This window comes from Elaeis guineensis, chromosome 5 (genome assembly GCF_000442705.2).
Source record: "Elaeis guineensis isolate ETL-2024a chromosome 5, EG11, whole genome shotgun sequence".
In the NCBI taxonomy this organism is placed as follows: Eukaryota; Viridiplantae; Streptophyta; class Magnoliopsida; order Arecales; family Arecaceae; genus Elaeis; species Elaeis guineensis.
In genome coordinates this window covers 128045722-128068738 of record NC_025997.2, presented here as the reverse complement: position 1 = coordinate 128068738, position 23017 = coordinate 128045722, and the positions used below count along the sequence as shown (strand labels likewise).

General features: G+C 37.4%; 2 protein-coding genes and 1 long non-coding RNA gene across 3 annotated transcripts; 2 read left to right on the top strand and 1 right to left on the bottom strand.

Moving 5' to 3' along the window:
• The first annotated feature begins 132 nt into the window (after positions 1-132).
• On the top strand, positions 133-2831 carry LOC105045797 (dof zinc finger protein DOF2.1). The gene is made up of 2 exons (XM_010924200.3): positions 133-290; positions 1847-2831. Exons 1-2 carry the CDS (start codon positions 264-266, stop codon positions 2702-2704), a joined length of 885 nt encoding a protein of 294 aa, XP_010922502.1. The 5' UTR covers positions 133-263; the 3' UTR covers positions 2705-2831.
• A 3565-nt stretch (positions 2832-6396) lies between these two features.
• LOC105045798 (uncharacterized) lies at positions 6397-11805 on the top strand. The gene is made up of 3 exons (XR_832135.4): positions 6397-6688; positions 7506-7651; positions 11292-11805. It is a non-coding gene; the product is annotated as an uncharacterized lncRNA (long non-coding RNA).
• A 298-nt stretch (positions 11806-12103) lies between these two features.
• On the bottom strand, positions 12104-22051 carry LOC105045799 (probable sugar phosphate/phosphate translocator At3g11320). Its single transcript, XM_010924201.4, has 4 exons — positions 21291-22051; positions 15764-15867; positions 15228-15456; positions 12104-12614 (listed from the first exon to the last, which is right to left on the bottom strand). The coding sequence occupies exons 1-4, from the start codon at positions 21762-21764 to the stop codon at positions 12468-12470; spliced, it is 954 nt and encodes a 317-aa protein (XP_010922503.1). The 5' UTR covers positions 21765-22051; the 3' UTR covers positions 12104-12467.
• Positions 22052-23017: the final 966 nt, after the last annotated feature.

Sequence of the window (23017 nt, the reverse complement as noted above, 5' to 3'; positions counted from 1 at the left end):
ACGCCAAGGGTTTGGTGGGTCCGAGTCCGTTGCAGATCGGCTCGAATTTTCCATGCTTTCCCTGCGTGCAAGCCAGGCGCATCGATCGTGTGGTACGGAACGTAATCATACCACTCCCTCTTCTCTCTCTCAATCTATCTCTTATTTATTAGAGTGAAGGTAGAAGAGCTCATCCTCTCTTCTTTGCCTGTGCCTTATTTTCCTTGGACTTGCCCATCTCTCTCTCTAAAAATCTTGCTTGATTTCCCAGAGGTTGTGCATGGATGGAGGTCTCTAATGCTCGCCAGCAGGTAAATTATAGTGGCATGAACACGTCCTTGGCTAGGGTTTATACATCTCTATAGTCTATTCTCCTTCCGTTTTTCTTATCCCCTGACTACACTGAAGTTTTGAGATCTAGTTTCCTTTTTTTATTGCTAACCATGTTTGTCACAAGTTAGCGAGGTTTGATGTCGTATGGTTTCTATAAACATGAGGCAAAGAAGTTCAGATCTCTTTTGTCATGGGTTCTTCTCTCTCTCTCTCTTTATGTTTTTGGGTGTGTGTGTGTGTGTGATGTGGGATTTGGTTGGGTAGATGATGTTAGGCATGGAACTTTCCACTTTGTTTCATGGTGGACTGTGTGCAGTCCCCAATCTTGGATCGTGATCTAATATTCTTTTCTTCTAAGATAAGGATACAAATCTTCATACTCAATCCATTGTATATCTAAGTACCGCTTGTCCTCATTTAGTGTTAAATTTTGTGCCACGATAGCCAAATTCATTCTCCAAAGGATATTTAAAGAATCGATGTGGAGATCTCTTCAGAACTCTTAAGTTAAGCGTGTTGGAACGAGAGTGGTACTAGGATGAGTAATCTGCAGCTGAGTCTGGTGGGTTATTAATTTTCTGCCAACCTTATATCTTCTTTGGTTTTTTATCAATCATTTCCCTAGGAACGATATGGCCAAATTCTTTTGGAGTGCTTTGGTATTATGGGTTTTTTTAATTAGTTTGTTGGTTTGGATTTAGCCTCTCGGGTATCATTTGAATTCATCTTGAACAAAAGGTTCTTCCAGTTCTCTTTATAATTAGCTTTTCCTTGTTCCTTTTTGGGTATAAGGCTGTCATTCCACTATAATCCTTTTTCAGCAGTGCCAGCTAAGATACTCTCTCTCTCCCTTCTAGGTGAACCTTAAAATCATATGGATTTGGAGTGGAAGGCCATCATTTATGATTTTTTGAATTCTAAAAAATTTGTGAGATGTGAGAGATGATCTTTCTCATTGGTGGGGGTTAACAAACCAAACCGGCCCTAAACCTTTCCTGCTGCACTAGAACAACATTACTGATGTTTGAGTTACTTCTAGTAGCTCCTACCTTTCATTTTTCTAGCTCTTTTCCTTGTCCTTTAGTTTTTGTACATCTGAAGATTAACAATTAAAACAAAATTTTCATTTCATAAGAGTATCCCATTCGGAACTCACGAGTTGTGGAATTCTGCACCATTAATTTTATCCTTTGATGTGATTACACCCACAAATTTCACGAATATTAGCTTTCTGTCGGTTCCTCTCCTTATCAGCCATGACAACTTCTACAGGTGATGGACATGACTCTTGTAAAATTAGAATAAAACTTCTTGATCCTTGAATTGTGTCTTAGCAGCAGTTCTTAGCTTACATTTTTGTGCTCTTTTAGTTTTTATACATTGGAACATTAAAAATTTAATCAAATTTTCCAGCTACAAAGACCATGTCATCCATGAGTCAGGATGAAACTTTACCTTTTGACGTGATTACAGCCTCAAAAATTCTCAAGGTCATGTTTTCATTTCTTTTTATGGGTGATGATTCTTCTCACAGGTCATGGCCAGCCATCCACTGGAGGAGGTGCTAGTTTGCTCCAAGACACAGCAGCCACCTGAGAGGAAGCTGAGGCCTCACCCAGATCAGGCCCTTAAATGCCCCAGATGTGACTCCACCAACACCAAGTTCTGCTACTATAACAACTACAGCCTCTCCCAGCCCAGGTACTTCTGCAAGGGCTGCAGGAGGTACTGGACACAAGGTGGCTCCCTGAGGAATGTCCCAGTTGGAGGTGGCTGCAGGAAGAACAAGAGATCATCCTCATCATCCTCCTCTTCCTCTTCCTCCTCGAAGAGGATTTCAGACCAAGACCCCACATCCAACTCCAACCCACTACTCTCAAGCCTCATTCCACCACCCCGTCCATATGATCCAAGTGACCTCACCTTAGCCTTTGCTAGACTCCACAAGCGACCAACCACCAAGCAGTTAGGGCTGGAGGACCTTGACACCTTTCTTCTAGGGAACCCTAACCCTAACCCTAACCCTGGCACAAGCTCTATTCCCACTGCCCCCGCCAGTGGCTTTCTTGACATACTAAGGAGTGGGTTTGTTGACACCACCAGCCCAAGTGGCTTCCACAATCTTTACTATGGCTTTGGTGGCAATGGCAATGTGGAAGGTGGTGTCAGTGGGGAAGAGGTGATGTTTCCATTTGAGGGAGGATTTGGTGGTGCAACAACCGCAACCAGCCAAGGGTCCTGCAAAGCTATGGATGGCGGCGAGAACAAAGTACTGATGGGGCTTCAATGGCCATTAAGTGGGGATGGCAATCTGGTTATGGACTCCGGAAGAGATATTTGGAATGGAGTGGGTTCTTCATGGCATGGACTCATCAACAGCTCCTTGATGTAGAGGGTTCGATAGGTTGTTCTCTATCTTTCAAGGTCCCTGGGATTTCCATATTTTGGAAACTTCTAAATTCTATTTCTTTTCACTGTATTTTCTTTGTTATTAATATGTCTCTCTCTCTTTCCTTATCTTTTGTTGGAGTGGTGATTTGAAAATTCTATAGTAAAATCAAACATTGAATTTTGTTTCCCAACCTAGAAGAGAATGAATGATGGAGCAAGTTATTGCGGTGGTGGCATTGCAATAATGTTGATGGAATGGCCAAGAAATGGGTGGTGTTTGAGGGGAAGGAATTATTTTATTAGATTTTTGAAGGATTTTGGAACAGATGTGCGATGGTGTTCCCGATAAATTCTTTCATGATTACCGCTCAGCCAGAATCTTGTTTGGTCTATCTAGGGGAAAAAAAGCAAGGTGGGATAAGCCAAATCCTTGTTAGGATTGTGTGATTATGGAATCTAGGGAGGTATAGCCTGCACGCCCAACAACAAAATCCTAGTGGAGATATGGTGAATATATTTTATTGGCATCCATGTGCTCCCAATGTGATGCATGAACCCTGTGCTAGCGCTGCCACGGAGGCAAGATAACAAAGATACAACCAACCCACTTGCATGTCGTGCACGTGTCTACACGCACAAAATAGCGTTACCTGATGCTTGTATTGGCTCTGATGACCATATTTCTCAGAATACGTCTCCCTCGATGGCCATATTTAATCCGTCAACGTGCATGCACATATAATGAGCAATATATTGATGATTGACTACTTTGAGAAAAAAATGATGATGGATCATAGATATCTGCAACAATTCCTATGCGTACTGTTTGAAGACCAAAGTTACTTGTTTTAAAGTATCAATTATCACCTATTTGATCATGGACGATCAGCATATGTATACTTGTGTTATTCAGGAAAACTTGAGGGAAGAGGTGGTCAACTAGTATTCTATGTGTCTTCTGGAGACGACTTTATGTGGCTATATTTTAAATACATTTGATTGATATAGATATATTGGTGCACATCAGATCAAAGATTTGCTATCCCATCACTCTTAATACATGACACGATGTAAAGCTGAGCGTTTTTGGAGAGAGCATGAGTTAATACATCCTTCAAAGAGACAGCATTCATCAAACAGGCACAGTCCTAAAATACCCACAAGGTCATATCCATTGCACAATTGGTGTCTTCGCCGCTTTCTCACCTATTGTGTATTTACACTTTAATCATAGTTCATGTGTCATAATAACCATCTTTTTAATCTCCATTGTTTCCATCAACTCACAATCGCAATGGACATAAGAACTAAAATGGTCTTTCATAAGAACAGATAAAGATAAGCAAAAATCGAATCTGAACCAATCAAATCGGTGAAACCAAATTATACCGTAGGTTTGGTTTGATTTAAAATTTTATTCGATTTGGTTTGGTTAGTTTTTGACATATAAAAAATATATTTAGATTGGTTTAGATTTGTCAGTAAATAAAATTATTTTCAAATCGAATCGGATCGACTTTAATAAAATGACGTAATTTTGATTAGAATGTTGTTTATATTTAAGTATTAATATATTAAAAAATAATTTTAAATTTATGATGTTATTTATCAATTTGGTTTTGTGTTGATTAGCCTTAAATCCTAAGTAACTTACTTATTAGATTGTTTATTTTTTTTATAATATGTTGGAGATCTTTATCTTAATCCTTAATGATAATGTTTGTTTAAAAATTTTATTTTATTGAACGATAATATTTTATATTAATTTAAATCATTTTATTTGATAAATTCTCTTGATGGTATTCTTACGTGAAAAAGAAATAAATCTTCATGAATTATAAAATATATATATATATAATAAATTGATAAATTAAATCAAATCAAATTATTTAAATTATATTGATTTGATTTTAATTTTTTATTAATTTGATTTAATTTTAAAAATATTAAATTATTTAAAATTGATTCAGTTTAGATTTAAATATGAAACTGGTCCATATCGGATCATGCTCATCCTTAAGTACAGGTACATCTATCATGTATTCAACGACTGGAATCTGAGGTCAAGCTGCACCTTTTTGCCACCGCATCCCTCCCATCAATCATCATGTCCATGTCTTACACCTTCAAACATCATCATGATCGTTACTATTTCTTGTCATTTTCTCTAGGCAATTTTACCACCGCTCTGCCACCATCATGGACCCCATGGTCTTCATTATTATCTCAATCATCACTTCCATCGTAGTTTTATATAACCTTCACGGTGCACATCCTGGTCGGCATCCCACCACCACCACCACCTGGTCACTAGGATGGTGTTTCACAAACTTTTTCACCATCTTTTGCACCACAAATTTCTGTATTTCTCCAACGTTCATCCCAATAACTCCGTCCTCTAGAGTCCGGCCATTACGATCCACATTTTTAAATACTTTCCATTACTCTTGTTTCTCTTCAATAAAATATTTACCACATCTTTACTGATTGAGCCGCATTAGCTTGCCATTGGAATCCATATGTAGCATCCATTGCAACGGATCACATCAGCAGTACAATCACTAGGGTCGGTGTCTTGCCATATCATAATCCTATTATTCGTGGTCTCGCATCGTGATCATGACAGCTTATCCATCGCTATAATGGTCATCATTATTGTCTAAGTACTTCTTATCTACTGATGCATTATTGGTTTTTCCACAAAGATCCACCATTACGCTTGCCTCTTTGGCAATATGCTATTCTATATATACATCAGCACGTATCCCTTATGGTTTGAATGGCCCCTGGTTTGCAAGGTTTGATTGTTCTGATGGAAATATACGGTATAAAGTGGTGTGCAAAATGCACATAAAAATAGAGCAAAAGATAATTAAGTATTTTACTTAGTTATGTATAGCCCATGAGGCTAGCTAGATATCGGAAGAGAGCTGCTTCTTTTTTTATGACCTACAAAATGTGCAAATAGGTGCGGAACTATTTTTTTTTCTCTCTGTCATTTGACGAAAAAAATGATGATGAAAAAAAATAAAATTGATGAACTATATATGCTGTAATATATTTTTATTTTTTGATAAATTTGATTTATAATCTAAAATAAATATATTCATAAACATCATAAAATAAAATATTTAACAACGGTCAGATTGAATACCTATATGGCAGTCATTCATAAAATAAATCTCCTATGGTCAGCACTATATTTTGCCATTCAAACTGCAGCATCATTTGTCTTTTTATAAATATATTTTACTTCACGTGACTAAAGAGTTGCTCTCCTATTCTCGAATAATCGGACGAGTTATCTGAAGGTGTAGAACTCGAAAGCCACCTAACAATTGTGGGATCCCCCAATGCATTTGTTTTTTTTATTTTTTTGGTAAGACCCCAATGCATTTGTTTGAAAGATGGCATTTTTCTTATTTGTGTGAACCTTGGATTCGATCCTACTTGTAGATTGTAGAGACTTGATAGAGACATGAAATGGACGGTACGAGCTTCATTAAATTGTTCCAACGGAACGGAAGAAAACAGATATACCTCTGGTTGGAATAAGAATTGCTTAGACGCTGGCGTGAGCGCTTATTTTCCGTATGTATACATGGGTGACTTTACCCTTAAAATTTATTTTGCCACGTGGCAGCAGATAGTGCTCGATACTTCATTATGAAATCATGATCAGGAAATTCGTTTCCCCCTTGGAGCTAAAAGGCTTCATATGCCCATGTATCATCTTTGCAGTCCCAAGCCATCAATCTACCTTTACCCCAAGGTCAAAATTATCTCCTCCGTTTTTGCCAACCCTAAACCCTCCTCAGGCTTCTTTCGATTCCCCTCCAATCTTTCTCTCTCAAATCTAAGGATCTCCATTTCTCATCAACATCTCTGCGGAGGACCAAGACGATCTCCTCCTTTATCTTCTTCCGATGGTTCGTGCCAATCCGTTCTCTTCTTCCGATGGTTCATATCAATCCATGATGCTGAGGTCTATGTGGATCTTTTTCCTAGTTCTTGCTGGATTTTCTTTCGTATCATAGTATGTCCTGCCATTATGATTTTTTTTTTTTCTGATTAATCCTGGTGAATTAGAGTTCTTGGTTTTCTACTTGTTTAATGATTTTTTCTCGCTCGATTTTCCATGTAGATCTTTTTCCTGCTGACTTCAGGTTAATTAGGATTCTTGGCATTTCTTTTTTGCTTTTCGTTTCTTTTCTTGGGAAATGGAATGTTTAAATGATATTTCGGGTTTTCTTGATTAATTTTCACAGTTTATTGTATCCATCTCGTTATTTCTTCTGATTAATTACGGGTTATTGGTCTTCCTGGTTTTGTAGCCCTGACATTTTCTTTTTCTTTCCCCTATTTTTTGGGACAAATAAAGCTTTTTCTCGTCTTTTAGGGTTATGCTAGCTAATTAAATTTTCTCCATCATGACTCCTTGTCTTCTACTTTTGCATGGGTTCACCAAATCTGCACGCTTCTGCTAAGTCTATCTCAGAGCTCTGTGTAGTATTTGCTAGATTTCCTTTCATATATAGATTGTAATCTCCAGTGCAATCAGTTCTTGTAAGTAGGGTTTGAACAGGTACTTCAAACCCTGCTGCTTTTTCCTCTTGTGGGGAATTTGATCTTTATCTTGGTTTTTAGGCTTGTGCTAATTATTATAATAATACTGCTGCTACTTGATTTATCAATTCTTTTCTATTTCTATTTGTGCGGTATGCTTGCCTTTGCTTGAAAATATGGTCTATGGATTCTTGTTCTTTTGAAAGGAAGCTGATTCTGGATCTGTTTTGTACTAGTTTCCCATCTGTGCGTTGATCACGAAGGCAGTCCCAATTCTTCATGATGATTTGGTTTTATCCAATATTCGTTGCTAAATTTTCCATCTATCATGAAGAAGAGCAGGGAAGTAGCATCATATCCTGTCATGTTCGATATCTTAAAGGTGAACATATTTGCTTCTCCTTTTCTCTCAATTTTAGTAGTAGAACAAAAACTAAACGAAAGGTCTCCACCTAAAAAAAATCTAATGGTGGATTTGATAATGCGTAGATGGTGGTGCATTGAGGCAATGAATCATAGTCAGGGTGCTAGATTTGCTAGACCTTAGTTGCAAGGATATTGTTGCGTATGGTGTGCGTTTTATAAATTCTTGTATATTTTTAAGTTCGTTAGTTGACTTTTCCATTGAAGTTTATTATCTGACATGTTTCTTCTTCAATTTTGCATTCCTTGCCTGTTGTATGGCTTTATCTATTTGTTAAAATGGACATCAAGGTTTACAATAGATATTTTTGCAGCACCAAAGAGGGTTGAACTTTCTTTAAGAATAGGGTATATGCTCTCCATGACTACCTTGTTTTTAGTCTTATCTAAGTATGGTTGTAGTAAATATCATTTGCATGTTCAGGTCATGCTCTGTATTAGTCCAAAGAGGAAAGATATTGATGGTCAACAGCCTGATGTAACTTCTAAGGGACAGAAGAAATAATTGCTCAAGATTATAAAATTTCATGTGCACTGTCGGTTGGTAGCTAGTTTAATGATTCCCCTAGCTAGTTTAGTGATTCCCTTAGAAAACAATGTATTTGCATATTATTTTTAACTAAAAATGCAGAGTAGTGGTTCCACAAGTAGTGGTTCCACAAGCTAAAATCTTGCTCAAAACACAGTAGTCCATGGAAGAAAGAAAATTCCTCTTTTGAGATCTGCGTAAATCATGTCCATGGTGATAGATTTTGCAGTTGTATGTGAAATGTAAATGAAAATGTTATCTGTTCACTGACTTGGTAAAATGCTGTTGCACAAAGGAAAGACCGAAGGATGCATTTCTTATGGTAGAGTATCTTCTGTAAGCCATCTTTCAATGTTCAATGCTATTAATGGCTTGACACCCACAGCCATGTGAGTTTTTAGTCGCTTTTGAGTTAAAATTGAATCTTATGCTTATGAGCCCGTTGAACATTGGATTTCACAGTGATAGGATCATCATCACTACAACTAGAATTATTGTTTTACAAAGAATGTAGCGGTATGAAAGGTGTCAGTAAATAGGGATGAATCCTCCAAGATGTTTGGCAGTGTAATGAGATTTCTTGCTTCTTAGGAGTATTTGCCTAATCCGTAAGTTCATCATTCAACCCTAAATTTCAGAACGCTTATTTTATTAGAATATTGGTAAGATGATTTACCCTCAAGTGGAATCTTCAAGAGAGGAGATCTAATAGCAATACATGAAATTGAAGCAAAAAAAGATGAGACCCACTTTGCTGGGTTGAATAAGCTTGTTGAATAGAGTGGGAAGTCTTGGAAGAAAATGCAGCAGCCAAACTAATGAACTGCTTTGATCTGGTGAAGGAATGTCTGAAGGTCCTTTTAGGCATGGTTTCTTGTTCCCTTCATTTTTGTTACGGAATATTGTCACAAACATGAAAGCCTCAATTTTGACTTTTTTGGGTTGCTCCATACTGCATTTGCAATTGAAAGTGTTTCATGTTCTCTGACCTTAGCTGATGCAGGGCTTCAGATAATACTTGAAATGATTTAGCCCATCTATATGATCGCACTCTCCATTCTGTCTAGCTGTTGAGATGCCCAGATTGAATTTAAGCAGTCACTGCTTGCACTTTGTTCTAGGTTGACATTTATACCTAGGGGCAAAAAAGAAAGGCATATATAGGGATGTTGGAATGCACTACTACATTATGGAAACCGCTAAAATTTTGGCTCTTGTTCTTAAGTCGTGTTTTGTTGCAAGTCTTGTGTGAGAAATTTGTCTTCTGTAGGATTACTTTTGAACTTTTGGAGTTTAGTTTTGAGTTTTATTTGTTATGTAAAATGATGGAGTTATTTGTTCAAGTTGTTCTCGAGGAAGTTTTTTTTGTTTTGATTCATGTATGTGGCTAGCTTTGAATCTACTTGAAATGCAACCAACGCTAGCCATGTCTGAGATCGCTTAAGGCTACTTTTAGGAAACGCAATCTTATCATATTTCTTATTTTCTACAAAATTTGGAGATATCTGTATTAATTTTTTTTTTTTTGTTTGGAGATATCTGTATTCATATTACAAGCCACTTAAAATCAAGCTTCTCATATGGCATTGTTTGTCTTGATCAATTTTTTACTAAAACCAGGTCTCATTCAGTTTTAGAGATGCAAATCTCTTGTTAAAACCTTGAGTTACATGTAATTTTTGTCCATTAGTTGGTATAGACATCAAATTCCTCAAAATTTTCATCAAGTTCCACAGCAAAACTTTGAGGAACAAAAATCATATGGGTGGGCACTATAAAATATCATATGGGGTAGAGTTCATATTTTGCTACATTTTTCTTAATACCAATCTTAAAGAATAAATCTAAAAGTCAAAGATTTTTTCTACTAACGGAGTTATTAGTCTTGTGATTAAAAAAATAACATTCTCTTTATTCCTCATTTCAGCACATACTTTTAGTGATACATACTATATGATTATATGATACACATTAAATAAATTAATCATCAAACAAGTCAATATAATCAGGTGATACATACTGTAAGCTTTTTTTGATACACACCTAGCAACAATCCAATACACGTACAAATAAATTGATATATAGTTTATCGGATTTAATAATTTATCAGTACACATTATACAATGAATTAATATATATTTAACAAAATATTTATCCGATATTCTAATACACATCTCTAGATAAAGCGATATATAGTTTTTAGAATATAGCCCTCATCATTACATAGCACATGACCAAATGATGCACACTAAATGGTTTATTGATACGTATGATAAGCTTTTTTGATACAAATCCTATAATGACTCAATACGTATTTATAGATAAATTGATACATAGTTTACCGAACTTAATAGTCATCAGTACATAGTATATAATCACTTGATATACATCTAATAAAATATTTATCCAATATTTTCATACACATTTTTAGATAAAATGATACACAGTTTTCATGAATTTTTAGATGCAAAAAATCTTAGAAAGAAGAGGAGAAAATGACTCGATGAAGATCTAATGAATAGGAGAGATGGCATGCGGGATTGAAAGAGGAGAAGATCTTACGGACGGAAAAAATGGTTTGATGAGGAAGATAATGAATGGAGAGACTTGATGAGGAAGAGAATATAGGTGATTATAAAGGGTGTCTCTTAGGCATGTATTTTTTTTATTTTTTATTATTTCAGTTATGAAACTAACGAGCTCCGTTAGTAGAAGAAATTCAATCTCTATTTGATTTATAAGTTTTTTTTTTAAAATGCAAACTATGGTACCTGCCTCATAAGATTTTTGTTCAGCTTTAAGGCCTTGATGTAATCAAAATTTCACGGCAAATGCAGTTGGGCTTATAGATGTCAGCATCGGTGTTGTCTATAATCCCTGTTTCTTTTCTTCCATCTCTGCTGCTGCAGCTGTTGGAAGAAAATAATCCTGTTGGTTAATGAAACAGTGGCAATCTTATTATAATCGAAGAATTACATTTCTAGTTGGTAACAAAAAGCCCTTACAAGTATTAGGTATAATCAAAATATTCCTGTCCTCAGATATCTGACTCATGAGGTCATCTTATCAGGCCTGAGGTCATCTTCTTTCATCCCAAGACCGCTTGCCGATGCTGCCTTCAGGTTTAGGGGACGAGTAACCTGATCTGCAGGCTGAACTTGCCCAATATGTGAAATTGGTTTTGACCAATGTTCATTCTATGATGATGCCTACTCTCAAGTTCAGTTCAAGCTCTTTTCAGCCCGGATTATGACACCCTTTCTTGAGCTTCTTGGGCATCAGTTGGGATGGTCTTATAAAATACGAGCTCATTGCATAGGCTATACCGAACACCGGCGGAAAAAAAAAAGTACCGGAATAGCGTATTGGAACTAATGTGGCTTGTTCCTCTTGTTGTTGGAAATTCAAAAAGAATTCTGGTCGCCTATGATTGCTGTGAAGTTGGTAGGTCACTGGCTGTTTTCATTATTTAATGCTCTGTCTGTTGGTTAAATACTGACCAAAACCAGGCCGCTTATTGCATCATGTTGGCATGGGTAGAGCCAAAGATATGGCAAGTAAAGTGACTGACATGATTGGTATTTTTCCTTTTCTTGACTGAGCTGGTTAAGCTCCAGTTTTGGTGTGAGATTTGAGCTGTGAGAGTGAATCTGTGAAGATTTAAGAAGTTCAAAATGGACCACGGCGGCATTGCAAGCAATTAAAAAGAAGCAACGCATATCAGACTCGCCAGAGCAGAATTTTACTCAATGCGGACTAACGCCAAAAATACGAAAAAGAGAGGTGGCATGAATAATGGGATGCGCGCGTGTGGGTGCGCGTGTAGCATCTGATAAAACATCGAAGAATAATAAATTTAGATCCTCTCCAAATTGAGAACTGTTTGAAAATTAAAAACATATTATAACAAATGAAAAAGAGGATTGAAACAATATATCAAGAGAGTATAAGCCTGTACTTGTGCAAAGAATTACAAGCATCCTATCCTTCATCAGGATGATCTTGGGAGAGCATGTACCCCAAAGAAGAAAATTAAGGCCAATCTGTTCTTTATTCCAAAATTTCTCTACCCTACTAGCTAACTGGTCTTAATTGTTGATACAGATGGAAACCTTTATCAGGTTCCCGCAAAAGAATAGGGTGCAGGACATGAATCAGCCGCATGTACATGCCAAGCAACCTCAGGTTTCTGGGAAAAGCTATTGCAACTCTGGTATAAAACAATGAACATTTGTTCTAGAGATGCTCACTTGTTTCGTTTCTTTGCTTCACTGTAAAGAATGACCCCAATAACTGTGAGAGTGTAACCAAGCATCCCAGTCACTGATACTGGATTCCTGAATATTAAAATTGAGACTACAACAGCCACAGCACCTTTGGCATTTCCAAGAACCTGGCATTAGAAAAAGCTCACTTAATAATCAATGCATCCTAAAAGATAAATAACAAAATAATCCAAGAATGGAAGTGGGAATGAATAGAGAAAAGGGTAGCACTTCAGCAGTAACTTTCACAAAAATACTGTAAAATTTCAGCCATACTTTGACATTTAAATACAAGCAAACTGCCATATTGAGTCTTAGTCTTTAAATCAGTTTGAAATCATGAGAGAGAAGAATGTATTAATTAGAGCACTTTCACATTTTATGAAGATCTGGACAACAATAAGGCATGTCCCATACTTGCAGTCCATTTCATATGTTTTATCAGAAACGTGGCAAAATTACTACATTATTTGCACAGCAATTAAGCTTTTTGACTTAAATAGCATATAAATATTCAACTTCAGAAAGGATAGAGCTTCGATAATTTAATGGCTTCTATCCATCGGTTAATGATTTGGGGACACTAAATCAATGGAATGTTTGTATATGGAATCATTTCCAGACTAAATTGATGTGTTTATGCTGGATGGATATATCACTCAAGTTCATTTCCCAAGAAAAGCTGATAACTCATGCTGATGCCTAGGCTGTGGTCCACGAATACTTCTACACCAGTTAAATTTATTGGACCAGCACTTCGGAAATATAACAAGCAATCTTCTATGATCAAAAAACACAAAGATTATGTTACTTTATTGAAAAACTGAACCAGTCTCGCAAAACGAACAGCTATGTTGGTCTAGGAATCATAATTTACAAACTGCAATGACTGCCATAAACAATACTGACTGCAGCATATCTTCTCTCTGGAAGATACCGCCCTCATTGTCTGCTTAGTCATCATCAAAACAGTTTCGCAGGGTTAAAGACAATCTATCAATCATTTGCATAGAGGAAATCCAGTAATGGGGCCATTGTATATCCTCCTTTAGAATTCCAGCATCTGTGTAAATGTGGCCAACCAGACCATGGACAACACTGCATGACAGCATGGGTCTCTGTAGAGCCACTCTATGCTAAAATATTGAAACTCCCAATTAACTTAGAATTTGGTCAATTGATGTCCACTTCATGTCAATTACATCAGTCATGAGTATGTATAGAGCTTTTTTACCTAAGAACAAATATTTGAAAGAATAGGAACAACTACCATGAACTTTTTTCCTAGGTCATGATCTATCTGAGTAACTGCATGGAAGTTTATGGTTGCTTAGCTGCTAGAAAACTTGAACCCCTTACCGACGAAAACTGGAAACCAATCTATCGGCCAAATGCGTCCTAAATGAATCAAGTAGCTGACTTTAACCTAAGGTTCTGGTTTTTGAAAGATTAAGAAAAGTTTTGTGCTGGATCAAATTTTTTCAAGGTCAATACAGTCTTTAAGAAACATTTACAAGTTTCAGCTCCCAATTGTGTATGTGGCTTTAGAATATTTGAATCTCCTGTGAAAATGAAAAAAATTGGATTTAATCAATCACCCTGATGCATGCTAAACTGATGTAAGTGAACTTCTGGGCACTGCAAGATCAACAAACATCTCCATCATTAATTAACAATTTCGCAGGTGCCAGATATATTACAGAGACCATCACTTCCATCTTACTTCCAAGGCTATGGGTTTACGTATACCTAGCTCTAAATTTTCCCAGCACCAGAGCTGTCATGAAAATCCTACAGCAGCTGGAAGAACAATGACGAACTATATATTCATGAGTTTGATTGCAGAAATTCTGGTTCATATTCAATCAAGAAGGTTATTTTGGTGTTTGGTAGCCCTATTCTATGATATGTATACTGTTGTACTATTCTGACAACATTGATGCTGTAATAATACTTTAATACTCACAAAAGCCAATCAAGCAACTGCCTCTCTTATTGATTGTGCATGTTCAGAGGCAAGGCCAATAACAACTTATTAACAGGAGGTGAAGTAAATGAAGAATATGCAATATGCATAACTAATTCATTTCTCTAACAGCAACATTGAAAACCCCCTCCCTAGCTTGTTATTAATATCTTCCTTTAGATTACCTTTTTCTTGAATTTGCATTGGTGCAAACTCATTCTTCAACTTCATCTGCTTTAAGTATTTTTTCAAATATTCTTCTATTATGATACTGTCACCGTTTGTGAACCTCTTCTCTTATCAGATGTTTGCTTCAAGACAGACAACAGCTGAACCAACTATGCTGAGAGCTATCATAAACATTGTCCTTGGTGCAACCAAGTCCAATACCACATATGATATAACTTGTCTGTGGTATCATATTTCGGAGATACTTCTAATCCCTCATTCATGTTGCCAGTGTTGAATTAACCAGCAAAGGTTTTGTTGCAGAATACTAATCAGAAAACAAAAGCAATATAAAGAGAGATAGTAGGCCTCAGACACTAACATCAAATGAAATTAGTATCGACAATTCCACATAATAACACCGAGTAATGGTAAATATTTGCAATAGTCTACCCATTAAGCAAATTACGGTCCATGAGCAAAGTATAAGAATTAGATTAAATAAGGAAATGCTTGTCCTTTCCTTCTTTCATGTAAAAAAGTTATATGACAATCTATATAAACCATGAGGTATAGAGACAAAAAAGAGATCAAATATGGAGAATACCTGGAGTGTCAAGGCGCTGGTATGTTTGGTCACCAAAAAGTTGGTCAAATTCACAAAATATGCCAGAGTAGAATTAAACAACAGTAACCATATAATTCTGATATCTTCTCTAGCAAGTGCTAGTGTAATGCCGACAACATTTTCCTCCATAAAAAGTGTTGCTGGGAGTAACAAAAGAACTGCTACTGGAGCCATGTATAGAAGGAGATTCATTGAATTCAGTTTTTCCCTGATCATAGGTATATATGAGTTAGTAAAGTGTGAATATTCTTATTAATCGAAAAAGTGTGAATATTCTTTACAGATAAACCTGATAAGAGAAATTTAACATGGTTTTCCAGTCTTTTTTAGAAAAAGAACCTAGTCTAAGAATAATCTCCGTTATGTGATGGCTAGTTGTATCATAAAATGTCTCAACAATCAGATTTGCGGATGCTAAGACCTAAGATATCTGCAGAAGATGAGACAGTATAGCTTCAATTGAGCAAAGAAGATCAGCATGTGTATATGCACTAGAAGAAAATTGTAGTCATTACCCCTCAGAAGACAGCAAAATCCCTTGTAGCACTGACTTTAATGCCCTGGCAGCAGTTGCACCAATGCACATGATAAAACCAAACAAATGGAAACTCGGCTCACCCTACATAGTAGAAGACAATAAAAATAACAATCAATAATCAAAGGCTTTCATGTCCTCAAGAATCCTGAAGATACATTTAGCACAGAAAAAGATATGAAATGATTTTAGAAAAAGTTCTTAGCATGGCCTAGAGAATGGCTGAAAAGCAACTGGTCACGAAAGGGTACAAGCATCTTCTCTCAAAATGCTCGTATTCCAGCAAAATAAAATTTACCCTGGTTAAACATCATTCAAACTTTCCAACTAATCCTCTTTCTAAATATCCAAGATGTTATATAAAGGCCAACTGTTCCTCTTAAGATATCCCTGTCATACCCCCAGCGATACGGTACCCCATATTTATTGGAAAATGAAATTTTGGGAGGGAAAATTTCAAGAAACCATGATGATGTTCTGTTCCCCCTCAAGGGCATGGTTAAAGATAACTAATAGACTCAAGAAGAAGCAAAAAGAAAAATGCACTGCAACTACAAGTGCTATTTTTTGGATCATTGTGATTGAAAGAAATGACAGTACTTTTATAAAACTAAAGCAGATGCAGCAAGAAAGGTGCTATAATTGTTTTTCCAGGTTGGGGATGGCCTGAAGATGATAACTATATAGGTGAACGTGCCTATCTTTGCCATTGCAATTCATGCGGTTGGTTTTGTTTTCACACAGGAACGTTGCCAACATGCTTGTGTTGCCCCTATTGCTTCTAAAACTGGCCCTTGATACTCACGTTCAGAGTTTAATAAAATTCAGATTTGGTAAGATACCAGAATACAAATACCTCATGCATTGGCCAAGGCCAAGGAAATGCAAACTATTAAGATGTCAATAAGCTGACTTCCCATAAAATTGCACAAACTTCTTATCCACTCTTTTCATGTGTAAGTCAATAAATACAACCCTCCAAACCATACATAAGGCAACTCTAGCTTGGGTGACACTCATCTAGAACCTCCCAAAACATCGCATTGAAGTTCAAGATTTTTTATTTATATAGAGCAGCATGGATCCATCATTAGTTGTTTATAAAGCTATTGAAGCAGTGTGCTCCACAATCATCTGTAGGGTTGCAAAAGGGCGAGGTGGACGAAGGCATCTTGAATTCTTGACCCCAATATGACTTGATTACGTTGATTTTGGACCCAAACCTAAGCCATTGGCTGATCAGATCAGACCTATGAAAAGATATGAGACCTCGTAGGTCATCCAAGTTGGGTCAGGGTCAAGCCGTAGCCAGTCCTAGCCCAAAACTTTTGGGTTTGGGTTGGACCAAATCAGGTCGAATCTACATATTGGGTCAAGAATTTAAATATTCTTTTACAGCTAAAAGAATAATAATTAATAATAAAAAAATGCTTAAAATTTTCAAATATAACTAAGCGAATGCCAAATTGAATATGAAATTTCATTCAAAAACCTTTTTTAATTCGAGCCAAGAAAATGAACATTGTTAATGTACAAGATTACATTCTATAATTTTAAAAATAAATAATTGGTATACCTGAGAACTCCAAAGGAGAATCCACGGAAATAAGCAATGAATCCATAAAGATAACTGAGAGTAGGTGGAGTTGCTTGGATGAATAAAGAGGGGCTAGTTTAGATAAGGATTTCTTCTACTGGGAAAGTCATTTGGGGAGAAGGAGAAGGGAGGTTTTATATGATTCAAGATTTCAAGCCATGCTGGATCCATGAAGCAGAGACACTTCCAATGACATGACATTTCCACATTGGATGCATATTAGATAGGTACCATATACTAATACTTGCCAAATATTTCTTGGGTATGGTATTCGATACTTGTGTTAAGTATTATATGTTTCAAAACACTCTCCAACAGCCTCCCCGGCCCTCCGGCGGCCACCGCCAGCCATGACCGGATCTCCCTCTCCTTCCCTTTCTCCCACCTCTCTCTCTAGTTCACCCTATCCCGCACATCACGGTCATCTGTAGCCCTCCTGCAGCCATTGCCATGGCCGCCCGGCCTCTCACTCTCCTTCCCTCCCTCCCCCCTCTCTCTCTTCCACCCTGGTTCTCTCTCTCCTCCGCTTTCTTTGCCATATCGGTTCGAGCCTAGTACAGTCTGATACGAGGGCATACCAAACCGAACCGAATGGTACCACTAGCTGGCCGATGGTCCAATTCCAGTTTGATGAGCCTTGCAGGCAGCACCTGCATTCCTTATACTTGTCACTCACTCTCCCCTTCACCCCATTTATCCCCCACCCTTTTACTTACTAAAATCTTAATTTTCCACTAGACCAATGTATAAAAAACTTGATTTTGATATCCAAATGCACAATAGATCCAATTTTTTTCTAAGAGATGCCCTTACATAGGTTTCCATTTTCATGATAACTTTAACAACCTTTTCCTAACTACCTCCACACACCCCGCCCACAAAACCAAATATATATATATATATATATATATATATATATATATATATATATATATATATATATATATATATATATATATATATATATATAAGCTTCTCACAACACCAGCAATGTGTACAACCATCATCACCTATAGCAACTAAAATAATGGGCAAGGGTTACTCTTTTTGTATTAAAAAATTACTTTTCTTGGTTTTTCTTTTCTTGATTCTAAACTTTTTCACTTTATAAGGCATTACTCGGACACCTTCCATGAAGACACATGCGTGTGTATGTTTCACTAGTCATTTTTTTTATGCTTGTCCAGAAAAAGAAACTGAAAAGGAGGGAATGAGATATCCATTAACTAACCAAAAATAATAATAATAAAATAGCCATGAGTTCATAAGTTGTTTAAGTTATTGTTAGTTCATTTCAGGTTATTTAAGATAGGTTCAGATCATTTTTTTGAACACGATGAGCCAGATCAGCCCATTTTTTGGGCTGAGTCATGGTTTAATGGTTTGCTCACAGGTTACCATTCAGCTCTCTCAAACACCCAACCGACCAACTCTATTCTTAGAACTCATATTTCATAACAAAGGAAAGACGACGGATTGCAAATACTGAATAGAGGAGGGATGATGATGAACAACAACGGAGAATGATGTCTTAACAATGATATGATCAAGTTTTATTTTTCTTCCTCTCCCCCAACAGCCAGCACCGCTCCTGTTCCCCTTCTTCCTCCTTCTGCATCTCCTGTGAGATGCTCAAAATTCCTGTTTCCCCAAAAGCTGAGATGCATTCGTCTCACTAGCAGGAAGCCATTCACGGTTTTTCCCTTTACCTAACAATCCAATGGTAGCATCTTCCTCTTCTCCAATGGTGACCTCTCGATCCACACCAGCTTGGCAACCTCTATTTAGATGGCCATGATAAAAAGGGAAAGGGAGATCAAAAAGGGTCCAAAGAGAGCGAGATTAAGATAGGGGCAAGTTACTGCTGCTCCCCCCCTCCCCCCCTTGCTTTCATAGCAGTCCAATTGAATCAAATGAAACTGTTTTAGCCAAACATTTTGAGTCATTCAAAGGACAGATCATCACAATCAAAAAGTTTGAGCGGTTTTTCAAAATTTGTTAGTTCGGTATGACTTGAGTGACCTCCAATGGTTTGTAGATGAGGGGCTGAACAGGTGAAGCCAACGAATCAGTCCAGATTCAAAAACATTAACTCAAAATTAACCATGACGATATTATATTAAGAATATAACGACGCTTTGCTTAAGGTGCACACGTAATTGTGATGATTTTTTTATTGAAAATATAATTGCACTTGGTGCACTTGAAGAAATATGTTCCCTAAATTGCATTCTTAAAAGAAATATGCCAATCCAGCACTTTTTATTGACTCAAAAAGAATGCTTCAAAATTAAGTATGTTGCCGTTCATGTCATGTTGTGCCATATTCAAGTGTCCAAAATTGTTGACAGTTTTAGAAACCTTAAAAATAGAGTTTCCATGTACCATAAGCTTTCTCAGCTCCTCAACATCTAAACAATTGACTAAGTGCTAGGTGAATCCATGATTGCTTTGCTTATTATAGCCTACATTTTTTTAAGACATTATACTTTAATATTGGACACAAAATCTTAATTTAAAGTGTATATAATGAAACCTAGCAATTGATAGTTGCAAAAGATTTTTAAAAAGGGTCAAAGAAACAAAAAGGCTACTTTATGTGATTACAAGCCCATGGTCTAAGGCTACTCATAGCATTGACAGATTTCAACCATGTCATCTAAAAAGAGCTACAATGATACATATATTTGTAAATAAATCCTAGAGCAAGGAGAAAATTATTCAAGCTAACCATCGAAATTCAACAAGTAACATTTATACGACAAGAAATACTAGAACATATGTAAGCAAAAAATCTATAAATGACAAGACGATCTTTGATAAGTAAAATATGTGGTTTTATGATGAGATTCTTTTGTGTCCATGATTAGCAACGGCAAGCTGTATCAATTATTCTCAATGGAGGATCTGGGCTTTTCTGACCAATTCTTGTTCAAGTCCAGAAAAAATCTGTTCGAGAAAGAAGAAGATCAATTTAAGGTCGAAACAACAACCTGTGATTGTCATGTTATTCTGGACACAGATAGAAAGTCTTGGGTCATACTGGAAGCTGATCGATCACAAATACCTAGTTGATTCTCTGATCCCACTGGGATCCTATAAAAGAATCACTTATCCCATTCCAGCAAATGATCCTATACAGTTTGCATGTTTTTCATCATTCGATCACGGAAACAAGGGATCCAAGTTGAAACTAGACTTAGCTGAAGGACAATAAATAATGTGCATTATTAAAAACGAAGAAAGAAAGCCAACCAATCTGCAGTTGGGATAACTCAGTTACTTTCAAAGCATAAGGAAATAAGCACAAGCAATGTCAAGAAAATAAAACTAACACAACAACCACAAAGAAAGAAGAATCAAACAGCAGGGCTGCGACAACCTAGTAGTAAAATATAGTTTGCTCTCCCATGAATTACCACCAACCAAAAAAAAAAAAAAACACGAAAGAACAAGAAGAAAAGGTCACATATACTAATATGACTAGATCGGACGATGATTTTCCAGGAGTAGTTTCCATACAATCATTAAAGACCACTCACTTCCCACTAAGAACCATAATACACGAGAAGCAGCTTTGTTATCCTAAAAAGAACATCTCCACTTGGATCTAAACCTTTAAAAAAAAAAAAAAAAAAAGCTAACAGAACATCTGACATTAATAAAAATGGAAACAAATCCATGCAAAATGGTAAATTCTTGGCTAACGAATACCCACAAATGTTATAAAGGAAACCTGCATGGCTAATTAGACTTCTAGATAAGTTCCAAAGCCCACCAGGCCCCAAATTCAGTAAATTAAGATAGATCAGCAAGCAGACATCCCTCAAAAGCCAAATCAAACCCAAAAGTGATAAATTCGATACCGAGATAAAAAGTCATAAGGGAGGCAAAGGTGAAACCAACTGACCCCACTGGCGATGATGACGCCGGTGACGACGGGGATGAGGGTGATGTAGGTAATCCAGGCCTCGCGGCGGACGGTCATGATGTAGGCGAACACCGCCGTGAAGAACGGCGTCGTCGCCCCGACGGCCTGGTTGAAGGACACGGGCAGGTAGCGCAGCGACACGTTGCCGCTGACCACCGATCCACAGAAGACGAGGCTCAGCGCCGCGATCTTCAAGAACTGGATCCGGGACCGCACGGTCTGCATCGGTACCAGCTTGAGCCAGGCAATGGCGACGTAGCTAAGGAGCGAGCACGCCGTCATATGGCACATAGTGAGGAAGATCGGATACTTGAAACCATAGTTGCTCAGAAGGTACTTGTTGAGCAAGAGCACCCCAATGTTGGACGAGTACCAGGCCGTCACCAGCCCCACAGTGAACAGCCGCCCCGTCATCAAAGGCGCCGGAGGCGGCGAGTTCCCTTTTCCGTTCATCCCCTCCCCCTCTCGATCTCGCAAACTCGTCCCAATTCTCGCTAATTCTCGAGAGATTGGGTGGATCTACGGGGATAGGGTTTGAGAGAAGAGATCGGTGAGGAGGAATGGTGTTAGGGTCAGGGTTTTGTGGACGGATCGTGGGCGCATTGGGAAAAAATCGGGAGATTTGTCTGAAATGTGGGGGTGGAAGCGACGAAGAAGCTCGCAACGAGAAGACTTCGTCCCCACTGGGGGAGATGAGGCTCCGTTGATTTGGGGGGGAATGGGAGCGGAGATCTCTACTCTCTTTATCTTTTTCGTTCTTGCGCGGTTCTTTTTTTTATTTTTTTAATTTATTATTATTATCCCCACCTACCGTTTTCTGTTTCATTCTCGCTGTATTATTCGGTTTATTAATTTCCGTAGGCTGGCTGCTTTCCTATTCTCGCTCACGTTTTTTTATTCTGTTATTTATTTATTTTAGCGCGCCGACGGGTAGGCAAGGGGTTTGTTTCTTGGTGTGAATGCGACGGCTATTGCTCTTTGCGTGTCGATCTATTTAACGTATTAATTCATGCATTGATGCGGATTATTTTATTCGGAAAACGCGGGCGGTAGGGGGACGAAGGTGGGGTCTCTCGGTTTCGACCTTAATTTGGGACTTTCTTGATGGTGACCGTCATGTGGGCTGAGGTCCAGATTGATGAATGGGCATTTTAAATGACCCAAGAGTGCTTTGTGGGCCTATAACCATGGAGGTTGGTTTGTATCAGATTCGGATATTAATGTATACAAATAATTTTGGCTATGGTTAAGATGTCTCGCATGTTAGCCTTCGCAGAAGCCACCGAACAGTCGTTTGTTTTACGATGAGGTGGGTTCTTGTTGCCAGCAGTGCTTTGTAGTTCATACACAAAGCTAATCAAGAATAAGGAGTCGACAATCTGTCTCTGGATCCAAATAAGTGCTTAAAAATGCAAGTTTTGGTTTAGTTTTTGGTTGATGGTATGGATGCAAAGATAAAACTATAATACCACCAAAAAGATGCTTCTTCTTTTTTTTTTTTTTAATTCTACATAATTTAGACATTGTACAACATGTTTAATTGTCATTATTAAATTGTATTCATCGAGGAAGAGTTTGCAACAGGGTTTGGAGCACAAATGTTTCATGCTTTCATGTTTGATATTAATTGGAAGTTTGGTATAAGGAGGAGATTGTTTTGCCTTTGTATTAAGGTGAGGGAGCTTTTTGAGGATTTTATGAAATTT

Coding starts and splice junctions, on each gene's coding strand:
- LOC105045797 (XM_010924200.3), top strand. CDS start 264: ATGGAGGTCTCTAATGCTCGCCAGCAG. Junction 291..1,846: donor TCTCTAATGCTCGCCAGCAG/GTAAATTATAGT, acceptor TTCTTCTCACAG/GTCATGGCCAGCCATCCACT.
- LOC105045799 (XM_010924201.4), bottom strand. CDS start 21,764: ATGAACGGAAAAGGGAACTCGCCGCCTCCGGCGCCTTTGATGACGGGG. Junction 15,868..21,290: donor GCGTCATCATCGCCAGTGGG/GTCAGTTGGTTT, acceptor TCTACTATGTAG/GGTGAGCCGAGTTTCCATTT. Junction 15,457..15,763: donor ATTTTGCTGTCTTCTGAGGG/GTAATGACTACA, acceptor ACCTATGATCAG/GGAAAAACTGAATTCAATGA.